Source organism: Caretta caretta, chromosome 7 (assembly GCF_965140235.1).
Source record: "Caretta caretta isolate rCarCar2 chromosome 7, rCarCar1.hap1, whole genome shotgun sequence".
NCBI lineage: Eukaryota > Metazoa > Chordata > Testudines > Cheloniidae > Caretta > Caretta caretta.
In genome coordinates this window covers 54,171,734-54,196,638 of record NC_134212.1, presented here as the reverse complement: position 1 = coordinate 54,196,638, position 24,905 = coordinate 54,171,734, and the positions used below count along the sequence as shown (strand labels likewise).

The 24,905-nt window shown below is 49.0% G+C and overlaps 1 protein-coding gene across 1 annotated transcript in view; it reads left to right on the top strand.

Moving 5' to 3' along the window:
- SYNPO2L (synaptopodin 2 like) overlaps positions 1-24,905 on the top strand; it is a 68,597-nt gene that overhangs the window by 16,939 nt on the left and 26,753 nt on the right. The window contains exons 2-3 of the mRNA XM_048858977.2: positions 14,114-14,265; positions 19,709-20,343. Coding sequence (XP_048714934.1) covers positions 14,114-14,265; positions 19,709-20,343 — 787 coding nt within the window. The remainder of the gene's footprint in view (positions 1-14,113; positions 14,266-19,708; positions 20,344-24,905) is intronic.

Sequence of the window (24,905 nt, the reverse complement as noted above, 5' to 3'; positions counted from 1 at the left end):
ACAGTATGCCAACATTTTTATGGCTGACTTAGAACAACGCTTCCTTAGCTCTCGTCCCCTAATGCCCCTACTCTACTTGCGCTACATTGATGACATCTTCATCATCTGGACCCATGGAAAAGAAGCCCTTGAGGAATTCCACCATGATTTCAACAATTTCCATCCCACCATCAACCTCAGCCTGGACCAGTCCACACAAGAGATCCACTTCCTGGACACTACGATGCTAATAAGCGATGGTCATATAAAAACCACCCTATACCGGAAACCTACTGACCGCTATGCTTACTTACATGCCTCCAGCTTTCATCCAGACCACACCACACGATCCATCATCCACAGCCAAGCTCTAAGATACAACCGCATTTGCTCCAACCCCTCAGACAGAGACAAACACCTACAAGATCTCTATCAAGCGTTCTTACAACTACAATACCCACCTGCTGAAGTGAAGAAACAGATTGACAGAGCCAGAAGAGTACCCAGAAGTCACCCACTACAGGACAGGCTCAACAAAGAAAATAACAGAACACCACTAGCCATCACCTTCAGCCCCCAACTAAAACCTCTCCAACGCATCATCAAGGATCTACAGCCTATCCTGAAGGATGACCCATCACTCTCACAGATCTTGAGAGACAGGCCAGTCATTGCTAGCACACAGCCCCCCAACCTGAAGCAAATACTCACCAGCCACCCACACAACAAAAACACTAACCCAGGAATCTATCCTTGCAACAAAGCCCGTTGCCAACTGTGTCCACATATCTCTTCAGGGGACACCATCATAGGGCCTAATCACATCAGCCACACTATCAGAGGCTTGTTCACCTGCACATCTACCAATGTGATATATGCCATCATGTGCCAGCAATGCCCCTCTGCCATATACATTGGCCAAACTGGACAGTCTCTACGTAAAAGAATAAATGGACAGAAATCAGAGGACAAGAATTATAACATTCAAAAACCAGTCGGAGAACACTTCAATCTCTTTGGTCACTCAATTACAGACCTAAAAGTTGCAATTCTTCAACAAAAAAACTTCAAAAATAGACTCCAAGGAGAGACTGCTGAATTGCAATTAATTTGTAAACTGGACACAATTAATTTAGGCTTAAATAAAGACTGGGAGTGAATGTGGCATTACACAAAGTAAAACTATTTCCCCATGTTTATTCCCCCCCCCCCCCCACTGTTCCTCACACATTCTTGTCAACTGCTACAAATGGCCCACCTTGATTATCACTACAAAAGGTGTCTGTCCGTCCCCCCGCCTTGCTGGTAATAGCTCACCTTACCTGATCACTCTCGTTACAGTGTGTATGTTAACACCCATTGTTTCATGTTCTCTGTGTATATAAAATCTCCCCACTGTATTTTCTACTGCATGCATCCGATGAAGTGAGCTGTGGCTCATGAAAGCTTATGCTCAAATAAATTTGTTAGTCTCTAAGGTGCCACAAGTACTCCTTTTCTTTTATTCCTAGGGCTGTGGTAGAAGGGAGGTCACTTTTACCTTTCATGTTAATGATCACAACTAGAGGGAGCACAGAGAGCAGCAACTAAGGGCTTATCTACATGGGGATATTTAGGAAAGTGAAGACAAATTAACTAAAGCTGTGAGATTAATGCACATATGCTAAAGCACAGTAAACCCCTGGATGGATGCACTCATTCAGAAGTGGCCTTAGGGTATGTCTACACTACGGAATAAGGTCGAATTTATAGAAGTCAGTTTTTTAGAAATCGGTTTTATATATTCGAGTGTGTGTGTCCCCACAGAAAATGCTCTAAGTGCATTAAGTGCATTAACTCGGCGGAGTGCTTCCACAGTACCGAGGCTAGAGTCGACTTCCGGAGCATTGCACTGTGGATAGCTATCCCACAGTTCCTGCAGTCTCCGCTGCCCATTGGAATTCTGGGTTGAGATCCCAGTGCCTGATGGGGCTAAAACATTGTCGCGGGTGGTTCTGGGTACATATCGTCAGGCCACCCCTTCCCTTCCTCCCTCCGTGAAAGCAAGGGCAGACAATCGTTTCGCGCCTTTTTTCCTGAGTTACCTGTGCAGACGCCATACCACGGCAAGCATGGAGCCCGCTCAGGTAACCGTCACCCTATGTCTCCTGGGTGCTGGCAGACGCGGTACGGCATTGCTACACAGTAGCAGCAACCCATTGCCTTCTGGCAGCAGACGGTGCAGTACGACTGGTAGCCGTTCTCGTCGTGTCCGAGGTGCTCCTGGCCACGTCGGCTGGGAGCGCCTGGGCAGACATGGGCGCAGGAACTAAATTTGGAGTGACTTGACCAGGTCATTCTCTTTAGTCGTGCAGTCAGTCCTATTGAACCGTCTTATGGTGAGCAGGCAGGCGATACGGATTGCTAGCAGTCGTACTGTACCATCTTCTGCCGGGCAGGCAAGAGATGAGGATGGCTAGCAGTCGTAGTGTACCATCTTCTGCCAAGCAGCCATGAGATGTGGATGGCATGCAGTCCTTCTGCACCGTCTGCTGCCAGCAAAAGATGTAAAAGATAGATGGAGTGGATCAAAACAAGAAATAGACCAGATTTGTTTTGTATTCATTTGCTTCCCCCCGTCTAGGGGACTCATTCCTCTAGGTCACACTGCAGTCACTCACAGAGAAGGTGCAGCGAGGTAAATCAGAGGCCAGGCTAACCTCCTTGTTCCAATAAGAACAATAACTTAGGTGCACCATTTCTTATTGGAACCCTCCGTGAAGTCCTGCTTGAAATAGTCCTTGATGTAAAGCCACCCCCTTTGCTGATTTTAGCTCCCTGAAGCCCACCCTGTAAGCCGTGTTCTCAGTCGCCCCTCCCTGCGTCAGAGCAATGGCAAACAATCGTGCATCTGAGTTGAGAGTGCTGTCCAGAGCGGTCACAATGGAGCACTCTGGGATAGCTCCCGGAGGTCCACAGTACCCCAAATTCAAGCCGGCAAGGCCGATTTAAGCGCTAATCCACTTGTCAGGGGTGGAGTAAGGAAATTGATTTTAAGAGCCCTTTAAGTCGAAATAAAGGGCTTCATCGTGTGGACGGGTGCAGGTTTACATCGATTTAATGCTGCTAAATTCGACCTAAAGTCCTAGTGTAGACCAGGGCTTAGTTCGTGGCGTTCTAGGATCAAGGTACAGGAACTAATACTTGAGCTTCTGTGTGAGAGTGTCCACACTGGGTTTAACACACTTTAGTTTATGTGCATTAACTTCACAGCTTTAGTTAATTTGCCTTAACTCCATGGACAAATGAGCCCTCAGAGAGCAAAAGATTTGGAGGGATGGCCATGAGTAAGATTGCGATTTTTGGCTTGGAAATTTTTCATATCTTTCATGGCAGAGGTGTGAGGGGAAAAAAAAGATAAGTCACCAAAAAAAGGTCACTAAACAATGTGGTTTTCACTATACCCTTGCGTCAGGTAACAATGCTACTCAGTTTGGGGGCCTAATCAAGTGTGTTTTTACAGCCATTTCCAAGAGTTCACAGACTTTATTGAAATTCATTATTTCCTTGACCTCTGGGAGAAAATCATAGCCCTACTGATGAGCAAATAGGAAAGGAACATGTATGTGTAGACTGGAAAAATGGAAGCTGGGGAGATAGTGGAAGGAGAATGGTCCAGTGGTTAGAGTGCTAATCTAAGGCTCTAGAGACGTGCTCTGCCACAGACTTTCTGTGTGACCATGGCCAAGTCATTTAGTCCCTCTGTGCCTCAGTTCCCCCATTGCAATATGGGGATAATGGCACTGCCCTGCCTCACTGTAGTATTGTGAGGATAACTGTATCACAGACGATGAGTCACTCAGATCCTGTGGTGATGAAGGTCTCTAAGTACTTAAGACAGAGAGTGGTGGGGATACAGTTAGGGTGTGAGTACTGTGTATAAGTTTTTTTTCAACAGAAGGCATTATCATTAATTAGCATTGATTTAGATTAGAAATATCAGTCCAAATTCTGCCAGTGACATTGATTTCAATTTTCACCCTCATATCAGAATTAATCCACGCTATTGAAAATAAAACAGAAAAAAATCAATGTAAACAGCAGGAAAACCATGAGCTATAAAAAACAGTCAGAAATGTAACCAACTTCCATTTGAGTCAGTAGGTTCAAAGATCAACTTTAAATCTCCACTTCCTAGTTTCACAGGCACCTAATGGAGATAGTGATAAAAATAAACATTTATATCACAGGGGCACCCAGAAGTTCCAATCTGTGTCAGCCCCCTCTCTTTGTGCTAGATGCTGCACAAACAAACAAGTTTGCTCCCCAAAGAGTTTGCAATCTATGAGGAATACAGTCATATGGGGGGGGGGGGAATCAAACACATCCCTGTTTTAGTCATGTTTGAATTTCTTGTATTTTCATTTGCATAAATGAACAAGGCCCTGATCTAGGAAAGGCCATAAACAAGCCTCAATGTAAGCATGTGTGTCATCCCACAGAAGCGAATGAGTTCTCCAAATGGAGACTCTGAGAGGAATGAAAAACTGCTCCCCTCTGGGGATCTCCAGGTGTCATCTGGTTTTGGAATCTCCTCACAGTGCTAGCTGCTGGTGCCAGAGGGGGCTGAATTAGCCCTTTGGATGGTGATCCCAGTTCTAACGAAAATGTGAGGTGAACAGGGCGGGGAGAACAGCAGGCCAGGAAGATACATGATGCTCTGAGAACTGGTGGGAAGGGAAGATTGTTCGGGGTTTGTTTTCCTCCAAAAGGAGGAACCATGGTGCCAAGCATATTGGCACCCCAAAGAAGCCCGCGCACCAAGGAGTCCTCAGCAGTGAGGCCATGATCCCTGGGCCCCCTCTTCAGAGCTCACCAAAGTGGCTTCTGAAATTGACAAGAAAGAGGTTGCAAGGGGCTCCCACACCACAATGCCAGTGGAGGGTTCAGAGAGGATTTCCTTCAGGTTCCTTTAAAATTCCACTTTTCCCATCATTTCCCATTTCCAGCTGCTGTCCAACACCTTTCTCTCCTAGTCAGGACCATAGGCAAACACTCCTTCCCAGTTACTGGTGTTGCGGTTCCTGGCTGGCCAGCAGGGGGTATTATTTTGACAAGATGAATAGGTCCTGCAGCCTGTATGGCAGCCTGTCCCGCATGCCTGGCCTGTGATGTCCACTGACCTCCCACTGAGCGAGACGCGCAGGCTGTGACTTGGCCAGTCTGTGGTCAGCATGTTTGTGCCATTCCCTGTCCAGAGAGGGATGTCAATAGCATAGTGCATCACACTGGCATGGCTGCCAAATAGCCCCATCCTTTCTGCAGCATGTGCATATTTCCTCCTCTCCACATAATAGCCTCTGCTGTCTTCAGCCCTGGGCTGTGCTCTCACAGAACTCCCAGAAGAATCCAGCTGCTCTGTGAATACACTGTTCCTAGCTCTGCTCTGAGAGGTGACTGATACACCCATGTGCAGCTGGACCCAGGAGTGCTGATAGCTGGGAAGCCTTTCATCCTATTTTTTGGCTCTGTATTTCTCCACCTGTGCTGGGAGTTGGCTCCTTTTTCCAGGAAGGATGGGAAGGCGCTGGAGTCCCCTTGCTGGCCTTCACGGGCTAGCACTGAAATACCTGTCTCTTCTGTTTTTCTGGTGCATGCCTGTGTGCAGCCCAGGCCATAGTCTCCAGGATCCTGTGCTGGTGGCTGAGTGGAAAGTCCCTCCCAAGCACAGCTGAAGCCTGTTATTGAATCATGGCCCTCAGCCTGCTCGTTGCAGATCTCGCTGTCCGTCCTGCCTCCCCCAAGTCCAAACCTGACTAAACTGAGAGCATGAAATGCACCCGAATCCATGCTCACGCACCCTGGCCAGCACAGTGAGTGAGGGCCCTGTAGGACCCTAAATAGGCCAACAGATCAATTCACTGGTTCTGCCTGTCTCCACCCCATCTCTGCATCCAACTGGCACAAACGGGCCTGTAGGAGCACAATGGGATGGGAAGAGTGACTTCTTTGATGCTGCTGTCAAACCTTACCTCTATGCTCTCTCTCCAACATTGGAAACAACTCAGTCTGAGGGCTATCCCCCACCTGGTGCCGAGCAATGGGTGGCATTTCTCTAATGAGAGTGATAGAGAGAGATAGAGATTCTCTAGGTTTTAGTCAGGAGGAGAGGACGGAAGAGGATAAAGTATGGGCCAGATCAGACGAGAAACATGCACATAAAGAATCTGACACATCAGAAAAGTACAGACAAATAAACAGTGACAAGTTTTTAAAGTGCTTGTACACATGCTAGAAGTCTAAATAATAAGATGGGTGAACTAGAGTGCCTCGTGTTAAAGGAGGATATTGATATAATAGGCATCACAGAAACCTGGTGGAGTGAGGACAATCAATGGGACACAATCATTCCGGGGTACAAAATATATCGGAAGGACAGAACAGGTCGTGTGGGGAAGGGGAGGTGAGTGGCACTATATGTGAAAGAAAATGTAGAATCAAATGAAATAAAAATCTTAAATGAATCCACATTTTCCATAGAATCTCTATGGATAGTAATTCCATGCTCTAATAAGAATATAACAGTAGGGATCTATTATTGACACCTGACCAGGACAGTGATAGTGACAATGAAATGCTAAGGGAGATTAGAGAGGCTATCAAAATAAAGAACTCAATAATAGTGGGAGATTTCAATTATCCCCATATTGACTGGGTACATGTCACCTCAGGACGAAATGCAGAGACAAAATTTCTCGATACTTTAAATGACTGCTTCTTGGAGCAGCTGGTACAGGAATCCACAAAGGGAGAGGCAACTCTCGATCTAGTCCTGAGTGGAGCGCAGGATCTGGTCCAAGACGTAACTATAACAGGACCGCTTGGAAATAGTGACCATAATATAACAACATTTAACATTCCTGTGGTGGGAAGAACACCTCAACAGTCCAACACTGTGGCATTTAATTTCAGAAGGGGAACTATGCAAAAATGAGGAGGTTAGTTAAACAGAAATTAAAACGTACAGTGACTAGAGTGAAATCCCTGCAAGCTGCATGGATGCTTTTCAAAGACACCATAATAGAGGCTCAACTTAAATGTATACCCCAAATTAAAAAGCACAGTAAAAGAACTAAAGAAGAGCCACCATGGCTTAACAACCATGTAAAAGAAGCAGTGAGAGATAAAAAGGCATCTTTTAAAAAGTGGAAGTCAAATCCTAGTGAGGTAAATAGAAAGGAGCATAAACACTGCCAAATTAAATGTAAAAATGTAATAAGAAAAGCCAAAAAGGAGTTTGAGAACAGCTAGCCAAAAACTCAAAAGGTAATAACAAAATGTTTTTAAGTACATCAGAAGCAGGAAGCCTGTTAAACAATGGGGCTCCTGGACGATCAAGATACAAAAGGAGCACTTAAAGACGATAAAGTCATCGCAGAGAAACTAAATGAATTCTTTGCTTCAGTCTTCACGGCTGAGGATGTTAGGGAGATTCCCAAACCTGAGCCGTCTTTTGTAGGTGACAAATCTGAGGAATTATCACAGATTGAAGTGTCACTAGAGGAGGTTTTGGAATTAATAGAGAAACTGAACAGTAACAAGTCACCGGGACCAGATGGCATTCACCCAAGAGTTCTGAAAGAACTCAAATGTGAAATTGAGGAACTATAAACTATGGTTTGTAACCTGTCCTTTAAATCAGCTACTGTACCCAATGACTGGAAGATAGCTAATGTAACGCCAATATTTAAGAAGGGCTCTAGAGGTGATCCTGGCAATTACAGACCGGTAAGTCTAATGTCAGTACCGGGCAAATTAGTTGAAACAATAGGAAAGAATAAAATTGTCAGACACATAGAAGAACATAAATTGTTGTGCAAAAGTCAACATGGTTTCTGTAAAGGGAAATAGTGTTTTACTAATCTATTAGAGTTCTTTGAGGGGGTCAACAAAACATGTGGACAAGTGGGATCCAGTGGACATAATGTACTTAGATTTCCAGAAAGCCTTTGACAAGGTCCCTCACCAAAGGCTCTTATGTAAATTAAGTTGTCATGCAATAAGAGGGAAGATCCTTTCATGGATTAAGAACTGGCTAAAAGACAGGGGACAAAGGGTAGGAATAAATGGTAAATTTTCAGAATGGAGAGGGGTAACTAGTGGTGTTCCCCAAGGGTCAGTCCTAGGACCAATCCTATTCAACATATTCATAAATGATCTGGAGAAAGGGGTAAACAATGAGGTGGCAAAGTTTGCAGATGATACTAAACTGCTCAAGATAGTTAAGACCAAAGCAGACTGTGAAGAACTTCAAAAAGATCTCACAAAACTAAGTGATTGGGCAACAAAATGGCAAATGAAATTTAATGTGGATAAATGTAAACTAATGCACATTGGAAAAAATAACCCCAACTATACATACAATATGATGGGGGCTAATTTAGCTACAACTAATCAGGAGAAAGATCTTGGAGTCATCATGGATAGTTCTCTGAAGACATCCATGCAGTGTGCAGCAGCAAAAAAGGGATAGAGAATAAGACAGAGAATATCTTATTGCCCTTATATAAATCCATGGTACGCCCACATCTTGAATACTGTGTACAGATGTGGTCCCCTCCTCTCAAAAAAGATATACTGGCATTAGAAAAGGTTCAGAAAAGGGCAACTAAAATGATTAGGGGTTTGGAGAGAGGAGAGATTAAAGAGGCTAGGACTTTTCAGCTTGGAAAAGAGGAGACTAAGGGGGGATATGATAGAGGTCTATAAAATCATGAGTGGTTTGGAGAAAGTGAATAAGGAAAAGTTATTTACTTGTTCCCATAATATAAGAACTAGGGGCCACCAAATGAAATTAATGGGTAGGAGGTTTAAAACAAATAAAAGGAAGTTCTTCTTCACTCAGCACACAGTCAACCTGTGGAACTCCTTGCCTGAGGAGGTTGTGAAGGTTAGGACTATAAAAGGATTTAAAGGAGAACAGGATAAATTCATGGAGGTTAAGCCCATTAATGGCTATTAGCCAGGATGGGTAAGGAATGCTGTCCCTAGCCTCTGTTTGTCAGAGGGTGAAGATGGATGGCAGGAGAGACATCACTTGATCATTACCAACAGGTTCACTCCTTCTGGGGCACCTGGCATTGGCCACTGTCAGTAGACAGGATACTGGACTGGATGGACCTTTGGTCTGACCCAGTATGGCTATTCTTATGTTCTTAAATGTCCATGGGACTTTCTTGCACCTGTGTCTGGTCTCTGATGTATCTTGTGTCTCAGCTGGGAGGTGTGGAGATTTTTTATTGTCTCTTCATCTGGCTGGCTAACAGCTGCCCCTGGAAGCAGGAGGGGGGATGGGACGGGGCTCTGATAAGAGCAGAGGAGTTGTTCTCTCTCCAGACAGGGTTTATTTTGGGCCCTCATGTTCTCATCCCCTCATCTCTTCATGGCTGCGGTGGATGAGGAGGTGAAGAGCCAAGGTGAGGAGAGATTGGAGGCTGGACTGATGGATTTGACAGCTTGGATGATCCAGCCCCTAGTTTAAGCCTGCAGGCAAAGCACAGGGCTGAGACTCAGAGGCTGTGGCAAAATAAAGACAAACAACTCACAGCACAAACCATTTTCTCACTCCCAGCCTGGGGTGGACGCAGCCCCCCGACTGAATGGGTCCCTGTGGTGAGGGGGGCACAGACCACCCACAGCAGCACCCTCCACCCCAGCCAATATCCCTGCCCAGTGTGGAGAGGAGGCTCTGGTGGGGTTGGAGAGCTGCTCAGCACTCACCACACCACAGTGGCTCCCATCCTGTGGGGCTGGGCCCAGCTCCCCGTTCTGGGCGTTGTGACCTGGCTGCTCAGGTCTGGTGCTCTTGGTTCATAATTTCCGTGGTGCAGCTAAAGCCAGGAACCCACGCTAAAGCTGCTGCCCCTCCTACCCCTCTGCTTTGCTGATGGGACAGCTGCAGGGGTGCTGCTGTGGGTGGTTGGTGCCTCCTCGACCACAGGCCCACTCCAACTCCGACTGGCAGACAGGAGTCCTTGGAATGCACCCACTAGACCTGCAGATGGTCTGAGTCTGCATATCAACCAGTCCCAAAGCCCTCCAGTGGAAGCCCCTTCTCTGGGCCCCTACAACTGCCTCCCCCAAAATGGGAACTGAGCACCTTGTGCAACCCCAACACATTTTCTAAGGAGTGTGGCTACCGCCAATCTTAGGGAGTCTGGCTGATGAGCAACGACACATTGGGAGAGGTGGGAGAATGAATCTTTTCAGTGGAGATGGGGGTGACATTAAATGTCTCAGGCCTGTGGCTCATTGTGGGGTTCCCCCCACCACCACAAAGGTGCACTAGATCTGGTATAAAATGCTCTGCATGGACTTCATTTCTTGCTCCCCGCCACTGCAGGACCCAGAGAAATTCATGGGAAATATTTGCAAATTCAGCTGTTGGCTATTAGCTTAAAAATCACTGGCCTGAGTCCCCACTGCCCTGCATCTTGTTTTATCATTCACACCTGTGCTAAGTGCATGCAATGTGGGTCTCCAGTGCTACCAGACCAGAATTCTCCTCTTAAGCCTACTGGTAATAGTGGTTTGGACCCTCTTGGAACAGCTGTGTATGTGTTTTGTTTGCTTGGGGGAATGGAACAATTCAGACACAAATAAAGCTGTTTTCATTTGGGTTTTTTGTTTTGATTTTATGGAAAAATGCCTATGAGAGATAGGTTTTGTAAAAGCTTTCAGGGCCTGATTCTCATTTACACTAAGGCCCCTTTACACCACTCTGGCAGCATAAAGTAGCTTTAAAATGGGTATTATTGTAATTTACTACAACTATAGGGCCGCTTTCCACTGCCACTGTAGTGTGATTGGGCCCTATTGTAAATGAGAATCAGTCCCTTTATGTTTTTAACTTCGGGCCGAACTACCCGGCAGTTTCCATTTAACCTTACATCCCTGCCTTTAAAGAATGAGCCACTTTTTCAGTCTACAATGCAAGTGAAGCTTCATAGTGTTAAATGAAGAGGTGATAATCTAAATAATGCAACATCCAGTGGCACAGGGAAAGCACGTGCTCGATGATCAGGACTCGGACTTCCACTTCCCAGAGCTGGCCCTGTCCAAGGCTTGTACTCAGTATCTGGAGTAAGGTGTAGCGCTTGTCTGCCCAGCCCCACTTGCCAGATGGCGTGTAGAGTGACTTACAGCCTCTCACTCATCCTCTGGGCTGGGGGGCCATGACACATCGCCACAGGCCCCTGTGACTTTGTAACTGACACTGCCCACTAATCCACAAGCAACATGCTACCTAGTAACAGTTACAGCGTTGGAGAAGGCTTGCTAGAGGTAGGAGCGACACAGGAAGGAACGCCACCACAGCCACAGGAGAAACCTTTCACTCTGTGACACAGCAGCTCCCAAGGGAGGGAAGCCTCTGGGCCAAATTCAGAAGTGATGTAAAAGATGGTAAACTATCCACTGGGTGTAAGAGAGCCTTAGGCAGCCAGATTCATCCCTGCTGTCATTCTGCTGCAACCTCGGAACCAGACACCAGCCTCAGTTACATCAGTGGAGACCCAGGGTAGCTCCAGTGCCTGCTAAGGGGTTACTCCGGATTTGCATTAGCATAACAAGGCAGCATTTGGCCCAAGGCAGATCTCAGTGGATGTAAGTGATAAAGTAACGTAACTAGCCCAGACGTGGCCCTCAGAGCCCAATGCTGGGTGGTGTTGGAGCCTTCTCCTGGAAGCACATAGCTTCTCACAACGTGGGGCCCTCCGTGACTGGCACAACGGGTGTAAGTTACATGCTGAGGAGGCAGAAGCTGGGGCGTGGAGCAGGAAATGCCTCCAGCAGAAGCACAGAAGGCCATGCCCCTTTCTACTTTAATTCATGCCTGTACCAGCCCTAACACTACTGGGGGCAATTCAAACCTGGCAGAAGCAGGAGCAGCTCCCACTGATTTCAATGCGTGCTATGTCCCCTTGCCCCAGGGGCTGTATTTGGTCCCACAGGATCCTAGATCGATGAGAGCTTCACTTATTTGGCATAACCACTGAATGCCACCTCAGTGCAGGTGACACCTGCTAGCAACACCTGCTTGCTAAACAGCTGGCTCCTAGGGCCTGGGTCTCTTTTCTCAGCATTTGGCTGCAGGGGAGTTACTCCTGACTCATGCTAGTGAAAAGGAAGTGAAAACCAGGCCCCCAATAAAAACAATTAGGAGTTCTTGTGTCACCGTAGAGACTAACAAATTTATTTAGGCATAAGCTTTCGTGGGCTAAAACCCACTTCATCAGATGCATGGAGTGGAACATACAGTAGGGAGGTATAAATACACAGCATATGAAAAGATGGGAGTTGCCTTACCAAGTGCGGGGTCAGTGCTAACGAGCCAATTCAGTTAAGGTGGAAGTGGGATATTCTCAACAGTTGACAAGAAGTAATGTGTAACTTACCCCACCACGGTACCACCACTATGTTTGGTCCTACCAAATGGACATTTCCCTTGGGGCATGTGGCACAGGGGCATAATGGGCGGAGAACAGGGTGTCTTATGGTGCAGAGATTTCAGGGACACTTCTGTGAGACTCTCCTTCGCCACCCAGGCATCATGACACAGGCATCCCTGGCTAGGAATGGAGCTCTCCGAAGGTGTTGTGACCCACCATCCAATCCATGCTAATTACTATTCGTTGCTCCGTGCCTGTCCAGTCTGCATTACAAGTGCCCCTCGCAGGGGTTCTCACAAGAAATTTTTTGGTGGCGTCAGAGTGAGGCCACCAACTCTTGCTGGTGGCCGCTCTGACAATTTTTCCCTTAAATACTTAATTAACTTTAGGAAAAACAAAAATATGCACATATACATGTCCAAATCATTGTAATTTATTTATGTAGGGTTTTTGTGCAGACTCAGTAATAAAAATAACATACAGTTGTCTCTATTCTTTACTGGACCTAAACAAAATAGAAACAAAATAAGGTGCTTTGCACATTCGTGTCTATTTTGTTGTTTCTTTTGCTTTTTTGGCTGCTTTTTTTTTTTTTTAAAGATTTGCTAGCTAGTATGGCTGCTGCTGTGAAAACTGATTATGTATATATCACTTTTCACAGCAGACTTACTAGCTAGCTGGGAGACAGTAAAAAGTGATATTAACACACATACAAATATTGCTTTTCACAGCAGACTTATGCATCCTCGGAAAGCCATGGACGGAGAGGTGGATAGGGAAGCAGTGGGGACCAGGGGAATGGGGGGGGGGGGCAAGCCTGGGGCTGGAGCCCAAAACCCCCTGGCTGGTGGATGGCGCCTGAAGCCCTGCGTCTGGAGCCTGGCACCCGCCACCCCAGGGCTGAAGCTGGAAGCCCAAGCCCCACCACCCCTGTGAAGGTCGGGAACTCACACCAGCGGCCTGCTCCTCTGGCATTTGTGTCTGCAAAGGAGGGCAGGGCCCAGCCCCTGCTGGCAGCTCTGTGGGAGGGGCCACTGCTTTCCCCCCCACCATCACTACCCAGGAGGCTGTGGCAGCAAGAAAGGCCTCTGGTGGCTGCATGCAGCCACATTTGAAAAGCACTTCCCTACAACGCAGGTGTCATTTATTCTGGCCCTATCCCAAGGGTCTAGAGGTGAGAAAAGGAAAAGCCACTTATGCACAGTGCACGTTCTATTTGCAAGACCACTGGAGAGATGGCTTCAGCCACCCCAGCCAGGGAAGCTGAGACACAGCTGGATTAACGGCTAATTGTGAAAGTGCCCCTGCTCCCACCCTGCAAGCACAGACACCCTTCGAAACCAGGGGGAGGGGTGGGCAATGAGAGGCAGGAAGAGGAGCGTCCAGGTGTTAATTCACACTAAGAGACTGGAATCTGGCTAATGAAGAGCTCAGCTCTGTGCCTAGCAGATCAGAAGGACCCCTTCACGGGCACTGAGATTTATGAGGATTGACTGAGGTCTTATGGGTCAGCTAGGATTGGACTCCATGGCCCTCCTAGTAGCCCCTGGTGCTTTGCTCTGAGTGAGCAGCACCCCCTGCCCTCATGTGGCTTATCTGGGGACAGTTTGCAGAGCAATGAATAAGTCAGTTGCTGAAAGTCAATTGAGTTAGACAGTCTACTTCCTTCCCTCCCTCCCCGCCTCCCTCTGCTTTCCCTCTTCCAGATCCGCAAGAGAAGCAAAGCCTGCCGGGGGGGCCTGTGGGAAAACGACGAACTGGTGTCCATCAACGGGAAGCCATGCACTGGCCTTTCCCACGCCAGCGCCATGCACATCATCGACTCCTCCAGCGACACGCTCCACATCTGTGTGAAACGGTAACAGCCAAGTGCGGGCTCCAGGCAGGGAGCAAACTGCAGGGATACAGCCCCCCTGCAGCGCAGCTTCATTCTGCACAGCAGCTGTCATGCAGCTGGATGCGGGTATCACTTTAGCTAACACAAGGCAGGGCAGCCTTGTCCTAGTACACCGGGGCATGAAAACAAGTCAGAAAAACAGGCCTCTGGAGGAATTTGCATTCAACAAGTGTATGGCCTCTTAGGGCTTCCTGGTTGTCTCTATGCCATACTCCACGGCCCATTAGATTGCATGGCAATAGTGGGGAACAGAACTTAGGTCCTCCTGCTCCTATTGCTCTGGCTAAGGGAATCAATGTTAGCAATGTAGGGAATATGACTCATAGATGAGCAATTATGATTCCATTCTGCAGCAGGCAGTGTTTCAAACCAGACAGTTCATCACAGTCATAAGTAACATTAGTGACATTGCTTTACTTTGGATAAACGAGTATTCTGTACAACTGGGTTTGATTACACAGGGGCCAGTTACATTAAAGGAAACATGGCATGGTGCATTAATGACAGCATTCCATAGTAAGGCCTATAATGGGATGGAAACAGGGGCATAGATAAGTCAGAAGCATACATCCAGACATGTTCCCCCCTCTGGCCTGCAAGAGGTCCAGCTGGCTAATGTCCTGATCCAGCAAAGCACTGAAGCAGGGGACTAACTTCAAGCACATGAGTAGGCTTCAGTGGGACTATTCCTGAGAAGTTAAACAAGTGCTTTAGGGTTTGCTGGATTAGGGTCCAATCCAGGTCAAGAGTAAATCCTGTAGGTTAGAGATAGAAAAGCCCTGGGAAGTCCCATCTCCTCCCTCTCCATGAGAGTGCAGAATTCACCCCTATTGTACCCAAGACTGGACAAAGCACTAGTGAATGTCCCTTCCACAGCGATAAAGAAACACACTGGCTGATGGTCTCTGCAGAGTGGGGCCTGAGGGTGGCTGTGCTGACGCAGGGAAGAAAAGGGCAGGATGACCCCACCCACAAGGAATCAGTACCAGGTCTCCATCTAGTGCAGGGGAGGGGCCAGATCTAGCCTGTCAGGGCTTTCACTACAGCCCAGGGGATTGCCAGTCCCATGACGCAGCGGGGCTAAGGCAGGCTCCCTGCCTGCCATGGCCCTGTGCCCCTCCCGCAAGTGGCCAGCACCACATCCCTACAACCCCTAGGGGAGAGCTCTGTGTGCTGCCCTCTCCTGCAGGCACCGCCCCCCACAGCTCCCATTGGCCGGGAGTGGGGAACCGTGGCCAATGGGAGCTTTGGGGGTGGTACCCACAGGTGACGGCAGTGTGCAGCAGAGCCACCTGCCCCACCCCTCCCCCAGGAGCAACTGCCAGACATGTTGGCAACTTCTGGGAGCAGTGTAGGGCCAGGGCAGGGAGGGATCCTGCCTTAGCCCCGCTGCCACCCCGGAGCTGCTCGTGGTAAGCAGCGCTGGGCCAGAGCACCCAACCCAAACCCCTCCTGTACCCCAAACCCCTGCCCTGAGCCCCCTAACTTCCTGCTGCACACCTCCTGCCCCCCAATACCCTGTCCTGAGCCCCCTCCTGCACCCCAACCCTTTGCCCTGAGCCCTTTCCTGCACATCACACCCCCTTCCCGCACCCCAACCTCCTGCCCCAGCCCTACATTCATGGCCCTGCATACAATTTCCCCACCCAGATGTGGCCCTCAGGCCAAAAAGTTTGCCTACTCCTGGTCTAGCGGGAGTGAGCCAGGGCACTGAGACATTCTGCTGTGGTCACCTGTGGTTCTGGGCTCTTACCAGTGCTTAAGTGTGACAAGAGAGGCCTGTGGAAGGTGTCTAGAATAGCACTGGCCTTATGTCACCACACTGGAGACCGCCTGCAGGCAGCAGGTGCTGGGACAAATTCCACTGGGACAAAAATCAACACACTTTGAATTAGCAAAGTGACATAGGCAGTCTCCGCACTGGGGGTGTGAATCAGCTGTCCAGAGGCCAGCATTAGATGGCTTTGGGATAACATAACTAGCTGGCCTTACTCTTCAATGGGGCTTGCCAAATGCTGCTGCCTGTTAAATATGGCTCAGGGAGCAGAGATGCATGTTCCCATGCAGCACAGCCTTCATTTCCTTCCCAATGGGAGAGTCAGCGTGCTGATTCCAGTGAGTGCGAGTGAGAGATGGGGCCTAACAGCCAGGACTCCAGAGTACTGTTCCTAGCTCGGATTCCCACAGCAAGGAGTAATGCTCGGTTATTTTAAAAAAAAGCAGCAGGGGGAAGGAAGGGAGTGAGACAGGCATCTTTTTATTTTAGGGATTCAGGGATGCTGAAAGAGTTGGTCTGGGAGGCCATGTGAGGGAGGGGATGGTGGCCTGCACAGCTATGAGTGAGAGCGGAGGTCATCCTAATAACCAGCAGTGGGAAGGAGTGTGTGAATGAGACATCCCTCGGTCAAGATGTGCATGTGGCCCTCACCGTTGCAACGTTTCAGAAGCCTCGAACTAGACCATTTCCAACAGAACCAAATTCCAAGACTGCCTTGCACCCTCAGCAGTTCACATTTTCATTCAGAGCTCTCTCTTGCATGATTTGCATGCATGGTGCCCCCCCAAAGGTAAGCAGTTGTGGCAATGGGAATTACCTTGTGAGTTAGCCAGATGGCACTAGAGTGCATCATGGGGGTGCTGCAGGCCCTGAGAGCGCCAGAGTTCCTGGACGGGTTTCAGAGTAACAGCCGTGTTAGTCTGTATTCGCAAAAAGAAAAGGAGTACTTGTGGCACCTTAGAGACTAACCAATTTATTTGAGCATGAGCTTTCGTGAGCTCCAGCTCACTTCATCGGATGCACACTGTGGAAAGTGTAGAAGGTTAGCTCTATGGTGCTACTGCTCTGACCTAATTAGACTGTATAACAATAATACTTGGTGCTACCACTTCTTCCCTTCCCGATAGCCCAAATGGAACACTGTCACAGCCCCCTTGCACACTGCTCTCACATTTTATCCCCTTCGCGGTCATTGAGAGGAAGCCAAGTGGTACAATTGTCAAAAGCACCTAAGACCCAGATTTTTAATGGTATGTAGGTGTTGCTACACTCAGCATTGCAACAGTTAATTGACTGAGAAGTTAATTGACATCTTCAAAGGGATTTAGGCACTTAGGAGCCTAAATCCAATTGACTTTCAATGGGATTTTGGCTCCTAAGTACTCCAAACCCTTTTGAAAACAAGGATGTAGTTGCCTGTCATTCCAATTTTTTTTTTTTTACACTATACAGCAAAGCAACAAATTATCCTTCATGAACCCTTACATTTAAAAGAGACCTGCCTGCTCTGACCACTTGCAGTACAAGCATATGCCCAGTCCCCGCCTCCCTTAGGGCTCACAGTGAAAGTTTCCCTTGATGCCATATGAGCTTTTCTTTCTCAAGCTTTTACTGGTTTGAAAGATGAAGCATAACTGCTTCTGAACCACCTTTTCCCAGACCACGTGCCAAACTGCCAAGTCCTGACTCAGGACGTACCTGACTGAAGGCGCAGCTGCACGTACAGTGGCGTGTAGTGTACAGACTCTGCACACTGAGCTAGCACAGGTATACACAGCAGTGGAGATAGTGAGGCACGGTTTATGTGAGTAGAATGCCCTACACGCCTGAACCCTGGAGATGTACCCTACGTGGCTCTCCACTTGCCCAAGCTGGGCCTCCCACATCTAATGCTGCTATTTTTAGCAGTGTAGCATCCCGCTACCTCCCTGCTGCCAGAGCCTTGCACTGCGGCATGTAGCTATGCACCATAGCAGCAAGTGTGGATACAGCCTGGCTTCTGCTGCAGGGTGTAGCTACATGTGTAGTGCCTGTACTGTGCGTGCCGCTGTAAGTGTAGACACAGCCTCGTGGGAGTTCTGACACAGCAGGTTCTGGGTAATAAGAACGGCAGAATTCGGCCCCAGTGAGAACCCAAGGGGCCAAATCATGGAGTCCTGACTCAGTCTTTTGCAAGTAAAAGTACCACTGATTTTTGCATGGCCAGAACCCTCAGGACTGAGCCCATGGGATATACAGTCAGACACCAGAGTACAGGGCTCAGTTACAGCTCTCACCAGCCAAACTGGGATGGTCACAGGAGGAGAAGGTGCCTTTCCCCTGCTGTGGGGCCTGGAGACTGTTAGGGGGCTTATTCCTTCACCTGCTTCCTTCCCTGGTCCTTCTCGCATGAACAGAGAGCAACAATACCCGAAGTCCAAAGGTGCAAACAATTCGATGTTTATTGGGGTGAACTTCCAGCAAGCATTCCAGTTTCCTTCCTTAGTGTCCTCCTTCCCAGCTCTGACACCACAGAGCCTTACACCTGTGTCCTTATTCTCATTCCTGCCCTTAGCAAAACATGATTCCAATTTCCTCACCCCCATTCCCATCTCCCCCACCCACACCCACCCACTCACTTCCTGACTGACTGCAGGCTATATAGTAAAACTTGAGTTCTGCTTTGCTATACCTTAACCAATCATTTTCCTGAAATTTAACTAACCAATCCTAACATATTGTAACATGATTATGTAACCAATTATATCCCACCACCTGAATTAATTTACACCCAGCAAAATTAATTATACAGCAGACAGGAACAATCACAGAACCAGACAGAGATTATACAGACAAACAATAGCAAAGTGGGAACTATAATGACAAAACAATACAGAAGTGAGGATTTCACATCCCAGTATTGATAAGTGAGTTCTTGCCAGACAGGATGCTATCAAACTAAGTTTCCTTTTACATCTTCTAGGCACTTCCCTTTCTCTGGAGGAGATAGGCATTATCAGGACAGGATTGTATTCCTAACAGCCCAAGAGCACCTGATTTCAATGTGACTAGTTTGGAATGTGAGGATGTGACCTGTCGCTTCCCAGCTTATGGCTGCCTCTGCTACTTAGCCAAAGGCCTTAGCCTAAGCACAGGGCCTCAAACTGTCACAGTAAGAGAAGGCCCTTACACCAGTAGACAGTGATTTTGATTCTTTCTTTTATACCTTTAGAATTAGCCAAGTGATAAGAATACACTTAAATTCTTAAAGTACAGGCCTTTGCAGACAGGCCTGAATATCTATATCCTAACAGAGACAATATGCCTTTTGAGAAGCATAGCAGCTCCCAAGGTCTGGGGGAGGGAAAGACGGGGTGCAACTTGCTATTCCTGTGTCGCAGGTACAGCCAACACCCTTTCCAGCACAGCCAAGCTAGGAAGCAGAGAAATGTCAGTGATGAATTGGCCCTGATATAGCCATCCGAGTCGCACCTGCAAACAGTGGGTTTGAATTTGGCCTGTATCATCCGGATAGGCGAGACACTTACGGACCCTGTCCCTCCCCTATGCTGAGGGCCAAACCCCCTGCATCCTAGGAATTCGTCCACAGACTGAAATTCACTGAGTCACTCCTCCTTTTCTTCACAGGGCGGCTGGCAGAGACCGGTCTGGCACACGGCCCCTGCACTCGCTTTCCCCTGGGCAGCTGCGAGTGCTCTCCCCACCATCCCCAGTCAGCCCAGAGCCAGCTGGTCCCCCGGCTACCACCCCACTGGAGCTGCAGCGCAGGCGGCAGCAGCAGCTGGAGAGCCTGACCTCGCCCCCCGACAGTGAGGCGTACTACGGCGAGACGGACAGCGACGCCGACAACATTGCCCAGGAGAAGCACCGGCGGGCCCGCAAGAAGAGCCCTCGCTCTCCACCTGGGGGCTCCAACAACAAGCCAGGCGAGCCACAGGACGAGGTGTCCCTGTCTGAGCTGAGTGGCTATGACAGCACCCCAGAGGCAGCAGCACAGGCCGGAGAGAACATGAGTGGCGTGGCCAAGAAAGACATCGTGCAGCAGCCTGGCAGCCGCACGGACACCTCTTTCTTGGAGAGTGAGGTGCTGCTGCAGCCACCCCAAGCAGAGAGCAGGGAGCTCTCCCCAGAGGCCATGCTCCTGCCCCATGCCACCAAGACCATCCGAGCTGAGCGCCACCTCATCCCCATGGTGGGGCCAGTAGAACACCCAGTCGATGAAGATTTAACCACCACCTATGCAGAGAAAGCCAAACAAGCCAGTAAGTGCCCCCAGACACACCTATCTACACCCCCGCTGCAACCTGCCTGTGCTAACTCCCCTTCCCAGGCTGAAAGGGCCTTCACCCAGCTTCTCTCACGTGGATGGAGGCAGGGCCAGGCCAGCCCTGCAGGGATCTGAGCTGGTGGCTTAGGTCATTCAGGGTCTCTTCTGGCAGGCGCTCAGGGAATATGTTGGGAGTCTAGAATTCAAGCACAAAAAGTGGCAGGACTCCACTCATCCCCACCCTGATTTCTGTTGAGAACAGGAGGGAGATGGCAGGTACTGGAACTGTCTGGGTTCGAGAGTGTGCTGGTAACACCTGCGCTCCAGAAAAGTGACTCGGGTGAGAGTCCTAAGCCTGGTCTCTCACTGCCTAGGCTGGGGACAGCACCTGGGGACAAAGCAACCCCATCCACTCTATAGCCACCGCTGTGTCCAAGCAAAGGAGCAATATGGATGGACTCCAAAGGGGTCACACCCAGCCCTCATGGTGAAGGAGAATTGCTGTGAGACAGTTTGAGAACAGAAAATGGAGACAGTCTCCACTCAGAGCCATCCCAAAATATTGTTACCAATGGCTTACATCTCCTTAGGGCTGGTCCTCCCACCCTGTCAAAATCAAGGGGGCCTGTCCACTTTCCTCCCCCTTTGGAAGGTGATTTTGCTGCAGCCTTGTTTGCATCAGCAGGGTCTGCATGTGGCACTAGCCGGCTAGCTCCAGTAGAGGAGATTGCTTTTCATGCATGGGCATGCCAGTGAGGCGAAGCGAGGGGGGAAAATATCTCAGTCAACTCTGACAATGCCCTGTGGTGGGAGCCCCCTCACTTAAGATATTTAAACTGGGACAAAACACCAGAGAATACACTCTAGGGAACAATCCTACACTGGCCTCTGGGTGATGGACTAGAGGAGTATGTCTACACTGCACACTAAAGCCTGACTCTGACTCATATTTGAGCCCAAGCCCCCTTCCGTCCACACACAAATCAGTGTGAATCAAGTCACCAAGTACTCAGGAACCGGGATCGAGGACTCTGCTGGGTCAGAGCCGGAGTTCTACTGTGACTTGGACCAAAGCCCTGTTGGTTTACGGTGTGGACACAGCTCAAGCTGCAGACCCTAGCCAGAAGGTCTGTGCAGTGCAGTGTGGACACATTAGCATGGCTGTGGAAACCCAGGTCCAGCAATTGTAAACCCAGGTTTACAATGCAGTGTGGATGCTCAAACACAGGCTTTGACGTCCCCAAGCCTGAGTCCCACAGAGCTGAGTTTACAATGCAGTGTAGATATACCCGAAGTGACCTAACAGGACCATTGAATCTCTTACTTCTGTGGTTCTATAATTCTGTGTCTTTCCACTCAGCCTCCACCTGCTTTGTAGATTTAACTGAGCAGTTGTTAGGGTTCATGGAAATCAGGGCTGGAAGACATCTTGGAAGTAACCAAATGTAATCCTCTTGGGCCAGCTATTCCATCCTCCTTTAATGTTTTTGAACATTTCTATAGGTAACACCTCTGTGATCTCCTTTGATTGCTGCTCTGCTAATTGCTCTTACCACGAGGGTATTTTTTCCTTATATCGAATATAAACCTGCCTTTATTCATGGTTAGCTTAAGACCATTACTCCTTGTATTACATTCTTGGCCAGCTTTCCCTGCCTATTCCCCTCACCTATCATTTCCTCTCAAGAATTGTAGCAAGATGTTATGGGGAAGGAGAAAGCTGGGTCCCACCTCCCTTAGTCTTGGGCATCTTACCTGCCTCCTGCTACCCAGGCAGTATTTTAATGCCTTACATGATGACAGGGCAAGAGCCATCCTTTCTTTAGGGTTGTGACCTGTGCAGCTCTATCAATATGTTGTACGATGGTATCTGTCATCCAAAGACCATAAACAGCTGTACAAACAATCAATTCAGATTACAGCCCCACTGTGAGGTAGGTCATCCATATTATCTGAAATCCTCCAATCACAATTTAAAGAAGTCAAGTTAGAGAATCCACCACTGTCTCTAGTTCAGGGGTGGGCACACTACGGCAGTGTGACATATTACAAATGGGGGGACTGATACACAGAGAAGTTAAAAGACTTGCCTGTGGTCACACAGCGAATTGGGAATAAAACCCAGGAGTCCCGACTCCCAGTCCCCTGCTCTAATCACTAGACTTGCCTCCTGCTATCAGCAAATACTTCCAATGGCTGGAGATAGGACACGAGAAGGGGAAGGCTCTGAGTTACTACACAGAAATTCTTTCCCAGGTGCCTGGCTGGTGGTCTTGCCCACATGCTCAGGGTCTAAGTGATCGCCATATTTAAGGTTGGGAAGGAATTTTCTCCTAGCAGATAATCTAGAGTTTTTTGCCTTCCTCTGCAGCGTGGGGCCTGGTTCACCTGCTGGTTTGAACTAGAGCAGGGGTGGGCAAACTTTTTGGCCTGAGGGCCACATCTGGGTATGGAAATTGTATGGCGGGCCATGAATGCTCACGAAATTGGGGCTGGAGTGCAGGAGGGGGGTGAGAGCTCTATCTGGGGGTGCAGGCTCTGGGGTGGGGCTGGGGGGTTTGGGGTGCAGGAGGGTGCTCTGGGCTGGGATTGAGGAGTTTGGATTGCAGGAGGGGATCAGGGCTGGGACATGGGAGGGGCTCAGAGGTGCAGGCTCCAGGCAGCGCTTCCCTTAAGCAGCTCCCGGAAGCAGAAGCAGCAGGTCCTCCCTCTGGCTCCGACGCGGAGCCCCCTGGCTGCCCCTACACATAGAAGCCGGAGAAGGGACATGCTGCTGTTGCTTCTGGGAGCCACGTGGAGCCATGGCACGCGTGTGCGGAGCAGCCCCCGAGCCCGCTCCTCGGCTGGAGAGCGGGAACAGGGCAAGGCCCAGATTAAATCGGCTGGTGGACCGGATGTGGCCTGCAGGCCATTGTGTGCCCACACTTGAACTAGAGTGAATGGTGGATTCTCTAACTGGATGTCTTTAAATTGTGATTGGAGGATTTCAGTAACTCAGCCACAGGTATGGGGTTTGTTACAGGAGTGGGTGGGTGAGGTTCTGTGGCCTGTGACATGCAGGAGGTCAGATTAGATATTCACGATGGTCCTTTCTGACCTATGAATCTGTGAGTCAATGTTGTAAGGCCACTGCTACACTCTCGGAGAGGATACCACTCTCTCTCCTTGCCCAAAGGAGCTTTGGAGACTGCTTCCAAAGCTAAGCTCCTTCCTCATGGCAGGGCAGTGAGCTATTGCTCTGCCCCATGTCGCAAAGCAGACTCAGTCCCACAGGTGCTATCAGACCCAGCTTGGCAGTACTGATGATGCAAGGCCAGGCCTTGGCTGGTTCTGTTTGTCCCACAGCCTGTTTAGAATTCACCCCCGCTTAGGACAGCAGCAAAAAGAGCAATTTCCATCTCCCCTAGGCTGAAGCTATTTTTTCCCCTTTGAATAATGTACAAGTATGAGATGAATGCTGAGAAAGGCATGTCCAGCTGCTCTCTGCCACCTGATAGTCCTAGAACTGGATGAGCAATCGCTTTACATCAGGGCTTATTTCCAAGGACCGAGTCAGCACAGAAGGCTCCCAGGAAAGCCACATATTTCAGTCAAAGCATTTCTGATGGCAGAATAATCTCCCATGGCTGGAGGTGACGTACGGATGTTGCTAGCTAGACGGGGGGTTCCTAGCACCATTGTGGGCTGAGCTAGTACTTTCCTTTCCTGGTATACTCCCTTTTGGGCGAGGCTACTCTCAGCAAGAGCCCTGGTGGAAGAGTCCCCAGTAGCGATTCGCAGGCTGATGGCACTCCATGGCGGTTCACATGGCCTTTTACTAGACTGCAACTTTCTGCTGCCTGCGAGGGTGGAGACAAACCTTTCTGCCCTGGTCAGGCCATAGCACAATGGTCTGGTCAGTGACAAACCAAGGAACAACAGAAAAGAAATGGGTGGGGGGGGGGAGTGGTAAGAGGAGCAAAGGCATTCCCATGCTATGGCGAAGAGAGCTAGAGAAACTCCTGCACATAAATACACCCATTCTGCACTTCATGGCTTTGACTGAAGTCTGGGATATGTTGGCTGCCATGGGAGCCCAGCTGTAGGGGCACTAGGGATGTGGTGCTGGTTTGGAAAGGGGTGTTACTATAGTGCTTGGGCCTGGATTCAGCACAGCCTCTGCTGGCTCTGGTAGAGCCTATGCACAATTTAAAGCTGCCCTCCCATTGAGAAGTCCCGTAGTTCCTCTTAAGGCCGGTTCCTCTGGGGCCGGTTTTGTTCAATATCTTCATAAATGATCTGGAGGATGGTGTGGATTGCACTCTCAGCAAATTTGCGGATGATACTAAACTGGGAGGAGTGGTTGATACGCTGGAGGGCAGGGATAGAATACAGAGGGACCTAGACAAATTGGAGGATTGGGCCAAAAGAAATCTGATGAGGTTCAATAAGGATAAGTGCAGGATCCTGCACTTAGGACGGAAGAACGCAATGCACAGCTACAGACTAGGGACCGAATGGCTAGGCAGCAGTTCTGCGGAAAAGGACCTAGGGGTGACAGTGGACGAGAAGCTGGAT